Source organism: Phalacrocorax carbo, chromosome 3 (genome assembly GCF_963921805.1).
Source record: "Phalacrocorax carbo chromosome 3, bPhaCar2.1, whole genome shotgun sequence".
Taxonomy (NCBI): Eukaryota; Metazoa; Chordata; class Aves; order Suliformes; family Phalacrocoracidae; genus Phalacrocorax; species Phalacrocorax carbo.
In genome coordinates this window covers 99,424,492-99,437,144 of record NC_087515.1, presented here as the reverse complement: position 1 = coordinate 99,437,144, position 12,653 = coordinate 99,424,492, and the positions used below count along the sequence as shown (strand labels likewise).

The 12,653-nt window shown below is 36.5% G+C and overlaps 1 protein-coding gene across 1 annotated transcript in view; it reads right to left on the bottom strand.

Annotated features, from left to right (window-relative positions):
• The window catches only part of EYS (eyes shut homolog), an 888,772-nt gene that overhangs the window by 537,146 nt on the left and 338,973 nt on the right, over positions 1-12,653 (bottom strand). Inside the window, exons 17-19 of the mRNA XM_064448569.1 lie at positions 12,073-12,332; positions 1,699-1,795; positions 545-652 (exon numbers count right to left, since the gene is read on the bottom strand). Of these exons, the coding sequence (XP_064304639.1) occupies positions 545-652; positions 1,699-1,795; positions 12,073-12,332 (465 nt within the window). The remainder of the gene's footprint in view (positions 1-544; positions 653-1,698; positions 1,796-12,072; positions 12,333-12,653) is intronic.

Sequence of the window (12,653 nt, the reverse complement as noted above, 5' to 3'; positions counted from 1 at the left end):
GAACAGACTTTTCTCATTTCCATGTTTCTGAAGCAGAGTGATCTACTCCTTTTTAAATCAGTAGAAAATTCCTGCACAATAATATTAGCTGAAGGTACAAGGAATGACTTAAAGACTAATGTTCTTTTGACACAAGTCTCTGAATAACTGAATAATAATAAAGTGTTGTGGAACAAACAAATTTTTTTCTTACTTACACTTAGCTTTTAGTAAACATTTATATTAAAAAAGGTCACTGTTGGAAGCTGAAGCGAGAGATATAGCAATCTAACTGAAGATCAATTTCCTTTATTTCACTCTTATTCAAATTTAAAAAAAAAAAATAAAGGTGAGGAAAAGAACAAGTTGTGCTGAAGACAGTTTCGCTTCTATTTTCCTCTCAGGTCACTTAAGAAACAAATAGCTAATTCAGTAGCATTTGCCTACCTCACTTTAATACAGAATCCTTGTCATACACTGAAGGTCCCACCCAGACCTCAAGGCAGCAAGCAGACTTTATACATACAGAAATCAGGGAATTGCTTTTCATTTAGTAGTAACTAACCTGTTTACGAGATCCAGGCAAGTTCCATTGTTTTTGCAGGGTCTTGATAAGCATTCATTGATCTCCACTTCACATACTGTCCCAGTAAAGCCATGTTGGCAGAAGCACCTAGTAAAAAGGATGTCATAATATTACTTTTTAGTTTAATATAAAAATATTTGGGGAAAAAAGTGGCAGATTTTGAGAGGTATGGGTTAGGTGCTTCCAAAATTTTTTTATTTTTTTTTTTCTGATCATTACAAAGTGCTGAATTTTAACAAGCTTCACAAGTACAGCGACTGCAGCCCAGGAAAAAATATTTTTGCCATTGTTAGTTGAAGGCCACAGGCTTTGTGCTGACCCCACTGTGCAAGGACTGAGAACTTGCCTTGGCCTGAGCTGGTGTTCACTTTTTTTGACACCTGCCCTGGAGCCAACTGACTGCTGCCTCTCATGCTTTAGCATCAGCTCTGGGAGTAGCATCTATAGTGAGGGTGTGACACAGTGCAATAATCACGGCATTACAAGCAATAGCCTTTTGTGTCCCTGTGGGCTGGGGAAGCTGGTAAATGGTGCAAAGGAAGAAAATTGTGGTAAGGAAACATACAAAAATAGCTCCAAGCAGACCTGAGACTGAGATGAGAAAACCCCCACCATAAATATCACACTTCTCCTGGCAAAGACTTCCAGATGCTGATGACTTGCAGTAACACTGCCAAGTCTTCTTGAGGAACAGTGAAACCACTGATCACAGGACCCAGACGGACATTGTGATGGTAATCGTAACAAAGGTAAGAGATAATTGCAAGATTTCTTATATAACAATTGTAACTACATTGTTCATTAAGCTGTTTTCTATTAATTTCAACTTAGACTATTAGTATTATTGTAACTGAACTAATAACATCTCTTCGTTATATTTTGATTATATTATTAAGATATTAATTAGCCCTACAACAGATCCTTGGGTCTACCATGTATAGTGTTCATGTATGCCTTTTTGTCCACAAGAAGATTTTGAGTGTCACATAACAGCGTCAGATGAGTCACAAAAATGACATATTGTATCACTGGAGGACAGCAAACATAATACAGGCAAAGTACCAAAAGAATAGCTAGATGATAAACACCCATGTATCATACTGAATATCTGTCATTCAAATAATTTTCCTCACCTGTAATGGTTAATCCCATCCACGCAGAGACCTTCATTCTGGCATGGATGTGAGATGCACTCATTACTGTTAACTTCACAGTAAGTACCTTCAAATCCTGAAACAGATTATATTAACTGTGAGTGAGTCAATTCTACTACCTAATGTGAACATAAGGGTCACAGATCCTCTTGGAGGTTTGGCTGCCTCAGCTCCGGACCAACTTAGACTATGCAGGTGGCAGGTCTGAAACACCTCAGCTGCCCTTGAAGCTGTTCAAGAGAGAGCTGACAGAAGCATCAGTGGTGACTACCCCTCTCTTGCAAGCAAGACATCTCAGGCTCTTTGCCCTTTGTATCTGATGGACCTGCGCTGCAGCCATGCACATACCTAGCCATGTACCTGCTTATCTCGATGCCGATGTTCGCCTTCAGGCTAGTTCCCTGGCTTGACCTTTGACCTGACCCATTCCCTGTAGACTTGACTGATGAGCTGGCATACTATGCTGATCCTGGACACCATCACTGGCCCTGTCCTGCTCGCCTCATTCAGATACTGTCAGACAGGACCCTTGACAGTGAGGTTCCTGCCCTGGCAGCCTTGGTAAGACCCTGGCTTACCTTCGCTTCTGGAGCAGCAAATCCTCACTGCTCTCTGACTCTAAGATCAGGGGCAGCAAGTGAGTGCAATCTTAAAAGAACCCTGTCCACTTATTTTTGTTCCTTAGCTTCAACAAGTTAATTTCCAGAAAGTATAAGAAGTCTTAACATACTTAACTGAACCAGAGAGAACTGATTTGGATGGAGTAACTAAAAGCTAATTCAATAATTAATATATTACAGAGTATAACAGAAGTCAGAGAGACCTCATCTATTCAAAGCAGTCATCAGTAGATGAGAAAAAATATTTAACTGGTTTTAATATTTAAATGAAGAAAAAATGTGATCAAGATGTTATCTGTCCAGTACACTATTTGCATAATACATTGCATTTACCTGTGTAAACATCCCAGAATATGTGCTGAAGAGAAATAAGAGATTTTTCAGTGATATAAGAATGCAACTTTTGCTCTTAAGACAGCATACTATGTCTTACAATATTCACATTAACAAATGTTCTACTAAATACACAGTTGTGTTAAAATTATATACAGTGGATAAACTATAGCTACTTAGTTGAATTTTGCACAAACTGAATATATGTTTCAACTGATGTAGTAATTAAACCATTACATCGAACAAACTATTTGCACTGTAGTGGCTCTAATACACATAAGCGCTGAGAGCAGACTGACTAAAGAGCATTTATGGTGTTCACCAAAGTGCTTTTGAACACCATTTAGATATCAAAATTAAATTAAAACAACTATAAAAACAACCACTGAAATTCAGTCTATATTATTATAAATATCATGAATGCTTTACTGGATTCTCTACTAAAACAACAAAAATTGTTATCATCAGTACCGTTTTGATACTGAGATAAGGATAGTAATGACTTTTATTGTTATATCATGTATTTGTATTTCAAAGTACTTCATGAAAGTGGGGAAATAATTAAAGATCAGAGTTAGAACAGTATAGCTTATTTTTACCTAAAGAAAATCATTACTTGGAGGAATTAAGTGGCTTGGTCAGAGCTGTAGGGAAAGCTGTGGACAGAAGCCTCTGTTGGCACTCCAAGGTATGGTTTAAACATCATCCCACATGAAAGCAGTTGATGTTTTCTTCTTACCAGGATTTTTTTCTGTTCAAAGTCCTTCCTGGCTAGACCTGACTGAAATGGGTTCTGAATATTTGCTGAAGGTTTCACAGCAGTGTCTGCTACGAAGCTGGAAAATAAAGCCTGGAACATATCTTGAACTAACCTTTCAATTATAGTCACTTACACTCATGATATTATTCTTTTTTTTTTCAGAAATATCTTGTGTGAAGTCATACCGTTATTTATTCCCTAGTTGTACGATGTCTCACAAGAAGTTTATAAAAGCATTGCCATTATAGGGGACAAAAATTCTCTGTCCCAGTGTATGGCTTTGAAGTAGTTCCCTCAGCAGAGGCAACCTTGTTATATTCTGAATGGTTTCATTTGTTATTTGCAAACGAGCCAGAACCAGAGTGAACAATCCAAATACTTTTCTTACTTGCAGCATGTGTAATCTGCATCTTAATACAGGAACTTGAGCCTTCATCTGTATCTACCTGAAGTTCAATTAAGGAAAAAGGAGATGTAGGAGGACTGTAACTTGGGCTGTGGCATGCTAGCTCAATGTTCAGTACTAAACCTGCTGACATCAAGTATACAGCAGACATACACACAAATCAGGAGTTGTTCTTTTGACACATGCTACCGCAGCACCACTGAGTAAGTGCAGAACAGGCAATAACTTGTTTCTCTAACTCCAGTTTGATTAAGAAATTGGAGGGCATAGAAAATGTGAGAGACCAGGACCACAGGATCACTTGTAGCCAACTTCCTCATCTGTGACTTCTCATTTATTTGTAATCTTTGACATTTCTGAAACTAAGTTTTGTTAGAGTAGAAGACTATGTCAATGGGCAGGGAAAAGGGGACTTCACTGAAAAGTAGTACACTGAAAGAAAGTAAACCTGTGTCATACTATAAATAACTCAAAGTCATATAGACAGTTTTTAGTTTTATAAGGTAATCAGAAAAGGGTGTGAAGATAACATAAAGTAAAACTTAAAAAATACTAAGAGAATTTATGTGGAATAGCTTCTTATTCTTTTGTGATACTATATAACATCTGAGCAAGCATCTTTAAAAAAAAATACACAGTTGTCAGATTAAAATACATAAAAAGGAAAACAGAGGGCATTCATCGTTCTGCTTCTGCCTGTTGTCCCCACTTGGTTATGGATGTTTTATAGTCTTTTTGAAGTAAATAGTACTGAAATGAATACATAAAGCACCATTTAGACACATTTTGACTGCAGCAGTACACATTTCTCCAGCCCATAGCAAAATATAGCTACCTTGAACAGACATAAAATAAGCAAACGTATAGCAGCCATGCTACTTTATCTATTATTCCTACAAATGGACAAAAATACCATTTTCATCAGAAGATTTTACTGGCTATCTGCTACATTATAAAATACGCAATCTGTGTGTTCAACTTACTATTCAATTGTCTTTTTAAACTGACATAAATTACCTCAGTCCTTTTTTATAAAAAGGTCATTTTTTGCTTAATGACATATACTGTTAAAAATTACACAGAACTACTTAGATGATTTTTTGATCCACAATGAAAACTTGTGAACTCATACGGCAACTTTTTCTATGGAATTTTAACCTTGTTAGCAATTTTTACAGAAGATTTCAGCAAAAACTTCTACTTTCACCTAAAACAACAAATCAGAAATACTAAAATGTTCTTAAAAGGACCTCAAAAATATTAGCATTGTTTAACTTTATTTCATTCATAATTTCTTCATGTCCGTGCTGTAGCATATCTGTAGTTTAAGAAGCTTGTACAAAGGATGCTTCAGTAAAAGCATATGCTAATAAGCCAATTTTAATTCACTCCTGATGCATGTTCTCAGAGTAAATTACAAAAATAAGAAGTGCAACACCGTGCACATCACTGGTACAAACAGGAGAGGTCAAACCTTGTAACATATACTATAATGTTAGGATTAAAATATTTTTTAAATGTTTATTTTATGAATATACTTAGACACCAATCATACTACTTACAGATCCAAAGCAATACTTAAAATGCTCACACTTATGCCAAACAGGTTTAAGGAAAGAATTAACTCGGTAGTTTATTTGCATAGTGCTTGCTGAAGCTATGAGATACCTCATGGGTCTAACATGCACGGATTCATGTCATTCATGTAGTTTACGTGATGGTCAAGCACAATTTAAAGGGTAATTAATACACTAGGTTATTTGTATAAGCTACAATTGCTGCTGTGATCTTCTGGGTTACTTAAGCTAAAATTAATGTATGGATGTAATTTTTATGGTAAAGTAGACATGTTTCCAAATTACTTCATGTGTTGCAAGAGGAAAGAAAAAAAGACAACACACGGAAATGAACTTAGAACGTTTAACGTGTCAGATGTACTACTGAAAAATTTATTCAGTTGCAAAGAGATCCGCAGTATGTAAAAAGACATTCACTTAATGCAGCCAACAAAACTTTAATGCCTAAGTTGTAGTTTATACTGTGAATACAATTAGTTCATTTGAATTGTAAAACAGTAATTTTTATTTTAAGCAAACTATTTCGTAGAGTGGTACATTACTGGAAAGCCTGAAAATATGCCTGGTGCTGTAATGTATTGTTACTGTAGCAATATTTAGTACTATGTGTAAGAAAGTAATATGCACATTTAAATGCAACTACTTGCTGCCTTTGCTACTGCAAATCAGTCAAACTTAAGACCCAAACTATAAATCAATAGCACATGTAAATGATTTGATGTAGCTCTCCAGCCATATACTTTACAAGGTAGCTTCTCCACATGTCAAACCCGAGTGACACATTAAAATTGCAGTTTTTGACCTTAGTGTTTTTTATGTGGAAAACCTGAAAGTTTTCTGAACTCAAGTCAAACCATTCTGAACTTCTAAACTGAAAGATGCATCTAATCAATGTGGAAAAGCAAATGGCACACACTGTCACTTGTGAACACAGAATCCACTAGATACCTGCTCAATATTTCCAATATTGAATTCAAGAAACGAGGCTTTTTTCTTTTCCAGGTGGCCAATACAAAAGATAGACAATGTCATTATAAAGTCTGACAAATAAATGGGTTTTCTTTGTCAAAAATTTTACAGTGTTTTTCCTGCCACATTAGAGAAACTGAAAATGTAAACAGAATCTTTTAAAATCACCGGGAGACAGTACTTAATTTAAAATATTTATTTGTCATTCTAAGGAAAGAATATAGGGTTTTTGGAGGAAGTGAAATGTATCTCAAATGTCATCAGTTTTTGTAGTAAAGGATAGCAATTTCAAGACTTTCAGAAATTAACAGAGATGAAAAACAACTGAAAATCATTGCAATTCTTTGCATTAGGCAATTTACTTTTATTTCTGTATTTCTAACAGTTCGGGTAGCATGAAAGTGACTTTGATAATATGAGCTCTAAAAATGGCTGTGTTCTATGGAGAACATCACAAAAGCAGCTCATCTAATCTCAAGCCCTACTTTTCTCATAGTCAACATTAGCACTACCGGGTATGACAGCATGCTCAAATTTGCTTGCAATTTATGCACCAGCAGAATGACATAGTCATTTTAATTTACAGGAATTCCAGCATCCCTTGGTAGCTTTGCTGTCAATGGATGAAGCATTAAATGCTGTTACTTAAGAGGGGAGAGATCCTATTTTTCTACCTGTTTCTCTGAAATACGGGAAATGGCTACTGTGGATCTCAGAGCTGTCTATTGGACTTTGTGAGCTATAAGGTGCAGGAAATTGCAGGAAATTGCAGAGTGTAGAAGCTACACATCTGCCATGATAGTTACGGTCATTATTATCATCTCCTTATTCCACTGCAGAGAAATATCACAGAATTTACCTCTGCAGGTAACACAGAGGACTAACAGGAATCTTTCCCCATAAAATAAAATAAAACAGTAGAGAGTTTATTCATCACTACAGTATCACAGATTATATTTGTCTCCTTATCATGAGCCACTTATCAAGCAATGCTTGCAAGCAGCAGACATATTACAATAGCCCCATAATCATTAGTACTGTTATATAGGTTATTCAGTATAACATAGGTAGGTACATATATCAAAGGGTGATGTTAGGGATAGTGATGATAAAAATCAAAGGCACATGAAACATTAGACATGGTGAAAAGGCTACTCCCCCTTGTGAATTATGTAAGCATGTGTCTGCCACTGAAGGGGTCAGAAATCTGACAATGGCAATCTCCAATTTATCTAACTTCTGCTCTTTAACATCTACTTATTAGTTCTGCTTGATATTACGAATATTTTTACATTATGATAATTTTCCCTTAGTCTTATTTGAGGTATGGGCTGAAAAATATTTTGTCTCAGTTCAAACTTCTAGCTGTAAGATGCTACAGACCAAATAATCATTAGCACACTAAGACAAAGGGTCACCTTAGAGATGACACAGTACTCTCCTTAGATCTCATTAACACCTTTCCCTGGAACAATACACATAATTTCCCTACACCCTAAAACTGCTGGTTGTAACCTTATGACCCATGTAATTCCTCTTGCATAAACCAGTTTTTCAGCTTCTCAGCTTCTAGCTTTATTATCTTCAAAGATAAAACAAGCACAAATAAGATGACAAAGCTTTTGACTACTTGTGTGCTATGACATAAATTGCTGCTCTCCATTCTTTTGTTTTATTCCTCTCTTAAAACTGTGTGCTTCCCAGAATGTAGATTAAAAAAAAACCTCTACAGAAATAATAATCCAGGCAACTGGTAAGGAATTCAGCCCAACTACTATATAAACAAATTGTCCTGTGCTGCCTATATAGTCAGAGTGACATAAATATTTCTATAGCTTTAGCCCCTTGACTTTGTATGTCCGCTTTTGGGTGAAACGGATTACCTCAGGAAACTGTAAATGGAGTACAGGGGAACTTCCTCAACACATACAGTGGACATCTACATCTGGTCAAATTAATCCAGACTTTTTCATGCGTTTGTTTCAACAATAAATACAGTAGTACATTGATTTAATTTCCCTTCTGAGTTTCCTAACTCATTAAAAAGCCATTGAACAAATGCTGACCAAATAATCCATTCTTTTGAACAGAGCAGTTAAAGCTTTGGTATGAACACTCACTCTCTCTCTCTCTGCAACATATATTTATATGTTTCCTGAGAACTTTCCCATCACAAAACTAAAGGTAAGCAGAAAATTGCTTCTACTGTACTAAGGAGACTGCATAAGCATCCTGAGCTGATGGTATTGGACTAATGGAGGAAGATCTACATTCAAATTCCAAGAGATTAATTCCTACCTTCTATTATAAGAAGCAGGAATTCTAAAAACCCTCTGAATTCAACAACCATGTCCTTCCCTTCCCATCTTTACATCAGCAACAACTATATCTGCTGCTCCTACTAACTTTGCCTTGCTTTAGGTCCTAAAGATATCTACTAATAATTCTTGCAGAATAATAAATCACTGTTAAAGAAGTCTTACTAAAAAACACGAGATGTTTTCTGGCCCACGGTTTATGTTGGCAAATTATTTTTTGTCTTATTGATTCTCTGTAATATTTATGTGCCTGCATTTCCCCAGGTTTCACATTTCTCCTTGATAACTATTCCCTGTTGTCTCCCATTTCATCATTAAGCCAGCCTGTTGCTATTCAACAGTCCTAGCCAGAGAGCTGATCTTGCACTCTGTAGCTGCATGCCCTCTCACAGTTTTTCTTCATTTTGAATGTATCTTTTTCAGTAATTTGTTCTTTCTTGGAGTACAGCTGTTCTCAGAAAGCTGCACTGCTCTTACCAAATGGTTCTGTCTTCCCTTCGGCTTGCCTTCACAAACTAACACTTTTGTGCTTGGCATTATCTGGAACAGCATGGCCTAATGTTCATCCTCTATCTTATTTACCCTCTAGTGCACTTACATATGCAGCTAAACTGCTCTTTAGAACTTTTGCACGTAGACCTTCCAGGGAAATTATGAACAGTTGCCCAGGTTCAGCTACAAGTATTTCAATATTATTTATATTCTATAGCTTTGTTCATGTTCATTCTCTTTCGTTACATTCAATTTTTTTTCTATTATTAAGATTAATCCCTGGAAAGGAATTCTTTACAAATAGAAAAACATGTTGATAAATTAGCCAATAAGGCATTCTACTCTTTGCCCTAAGTTGTCCTTTCCTCCTCTGTTTCATATGCATTTAGTATGTAGCATTTCAGGAGAAACTAATGGAAGGATTCAATGCTGGGTATATGCATAATAAATCAAAAAGCCATCTCCTCCCAACTGCCTTGATCAAATCATGGCTTATCAATGACTGGCAAAGTATGTATGACGAGGTGTTTTCTGTATACTTCTCGGGCGATTTGCTCTATTGCAGTGATTCCTAAACTTCTTCAATAATGGCCTACCCTACAACATTCTTTATACCAGCATACAATTATAGAGATCACAATTTTTTAAACTCTTTAACCTGCCTGTGTGGACAACTTAAACTCATGGTCCCACACTGTTCCATAATCAGTAACGTGAGAGCCCAGTTTTGTGTTAAAAACATGTTACACACGATCTCCTTGCAGGAAGCAAATCTCTACAGCTAGGGAAGACGCTGCAAAAGAAAGTTTTACATTTACATTATTTATAGATTTTTTTGAAATCTTTAAAGCAAAACCAGACAACTGTAACTCCCTAACATATATATAAGAACAAAGATGCATAGTTTTGCTTTATACTACTATTAATCATGACTTCATTAGCTCCCTACCAATCTGCTGTAATAATTCCGTCCTAGGTTAACATCCTACATCAAGTTTGATTGCACCGAATTTATACTCTATCAACTTTTGACTTCTCTGCCCTACCACAGCACCCCAATCCCAGCTCCCTGTAGTCAGTGAATATTCTCTTTTTCTTCTGAAGTACCACCACAGTCAATAGCATGATTTGTGGTCCTATTGTACCCATCCCAGATATTGTTTTCTACAGATAATCTTTGGAATTTGGTAAGTACAGCTACATTTTGCAACTTCTGCTAAACCAGATTCATACCTTCTAATGACTGGACTGTTTACAACTGGCAAGTTTTTTAATCAATATGCCATTTGGTACTAAGTCGAGTATCTTAAGAGTAATCTAGCTATGTCAGCATGATTGCCCTGTGTGATCAGATCTGTAATCACGACAGGTTTATTGAGAGAGAAAGGGAGGCACATGGCAGACAAAAATAGGAGAATAAAAGATTACAACTGTAGAAACAGATTTCCATAAACTGCTTTCAATTGCATTTTTGTATTTTACTATCTCTCCTTTTATGATAAGAGTCCAGAATAAACGGTTGCATTTTTCCTAGAATTATTAATTCATTTCATGAATTATGCCTTCTACCCCTTTTCAATACTGAGATTTTTCCCACCTTCCAACATTCGTTAGCAATGGATGTTACTGGTTCATATAACTCCCCTGCTAGTTTGCTGAAGATTCCTAGCTGCAAGCTTCAAAAATCCTTGACGATTCCACCAAAGTTCCCTCAAAATCCTGGCTGCAAGTTTTTTGGATTCTTGAGAAACTGCACAAAATTATGTTTTGAAAAGATTACTTTTCTGAGGACCATTAAGAAAAGACTTGAACTACATGTCTCCCTACAGATAATTTCTGAAAAAGGTTTCAAAATCATTGTATTAAGATCTGTTTTTAAAAAGCAGCTTTCCTAAAGGTGCTTCAATAAGCAACTTGCATATCTCCCCAGCGACTATTTTTTAACTCGGCAACTTGTGGTAACATTTTCCTTAATAGTAAAAGACCCAAGATATAAATACTGCTGACTTCTGTGTATTATCTCCTCATCCTTGTAGCTCAGTAAACAATGAGTAAGACCACTGTGGTATAACACTACTATTAATATATCTGCTATCCTTGGTCCCTAAGACACCCCTACACCGCCGACCATTTCTAGGTATAAAAGCAATGACTTCAAACTCCCGCCTAAATTCCAAAGTCAGTAACTGTACTCTCCCTCCTTCAATTTTCACTACAGTTTTAATTAATGTATTCTTCAATTCCTATGCAGAATTGCAGAGTGATGCTCTGCATAGTTAAACTGTTGCTCTATTCCACCTTTGCAGTTCTTGTACATCGAGGGAGAGATCGTGTCTTTTAAGCCATAGCCCAGGAAAGCTGTCAGCACCTGCTGTGATTTTGCTTGTTGTGCATATGGAGAGCAGTCCGCTCTATCCATTAAGCGGGGGAAGATTACTCCCCTGATATGCCAGGCCTTCCTGACAGCTCAGCAGGAAGAGGAACCATTTCCAACTTGCTCCAGTTTTTGTACTTCTAACAACTTGCATATATTTTATTTCTGCCTGTTTTGTCAGTTTAGTCTGTCAGCTCTGCCCACCAGGTGTAAGTCTATCTCTACATTGTTTTAGCAATTGACTCAGAAGCAGTAATTCTGAGTGCTAGAATCCAAACAGCCATAGATTTAATAAGTACTATAATAAAATTAATAGTAGGAAAACTGACAGCTAAGACTGGTAAGAACCAGTCTTTTAACATCGCTGTAATTCACGAAGGTTTTACCTGCTTTGAAAGGTATACATTGTTACTTTCACTGAAGATAGCATTAAATTCAACGCGTATTTGCAACTTTTCTGTAGCACAACAGACAATAGAAAAGATTAACTATACCAGTTCTTACCTGTTTTGCAAATGCACATTGGACTTCCATCGACTTGTGCCAAGCAGGTTGAATTATTTGTGCATGGATTGTAAGGCAGCTCACAGGGACTGAAGCGCTGATGGCAGAAGTCACCAGTATAAAATGGAGGGCAAATGCATACGAACTGTCCCTGCTTCACAGATTCATAACAGGTGGCTCCATTCAAGCATGGTTCAGAATCACATTCATTTATATCTTCACTGCAGTCTGGCCCTGTCCACCCTGCTGTACATGTGCATCTAGGAACAAAACCAAAAAAGTCAACTTGGTGAAAGAATGAAAATCCAACAACTTAGCCCAATCAATTTCAGCTATAAAAAAAAAATAATCAAGAATTTTCTTCTGTGCATAGCTTTTTTCTACCAATTTTATCAGACTGCACTATGAATAAAAGTTATATTCAGGTTATTTGTTGTGGTTCAGCCCCAGTCAGCAAATAAACACCATGCAGCTGCTCACTCACTCCCCCCACCACTGTGGCATGGGGGAGAGAATCAGAAGAGCAAAAGAAAAAGAAAAAGAAAATTTGTGGGTTGAGATAAGAACAGTTTAATAATTAA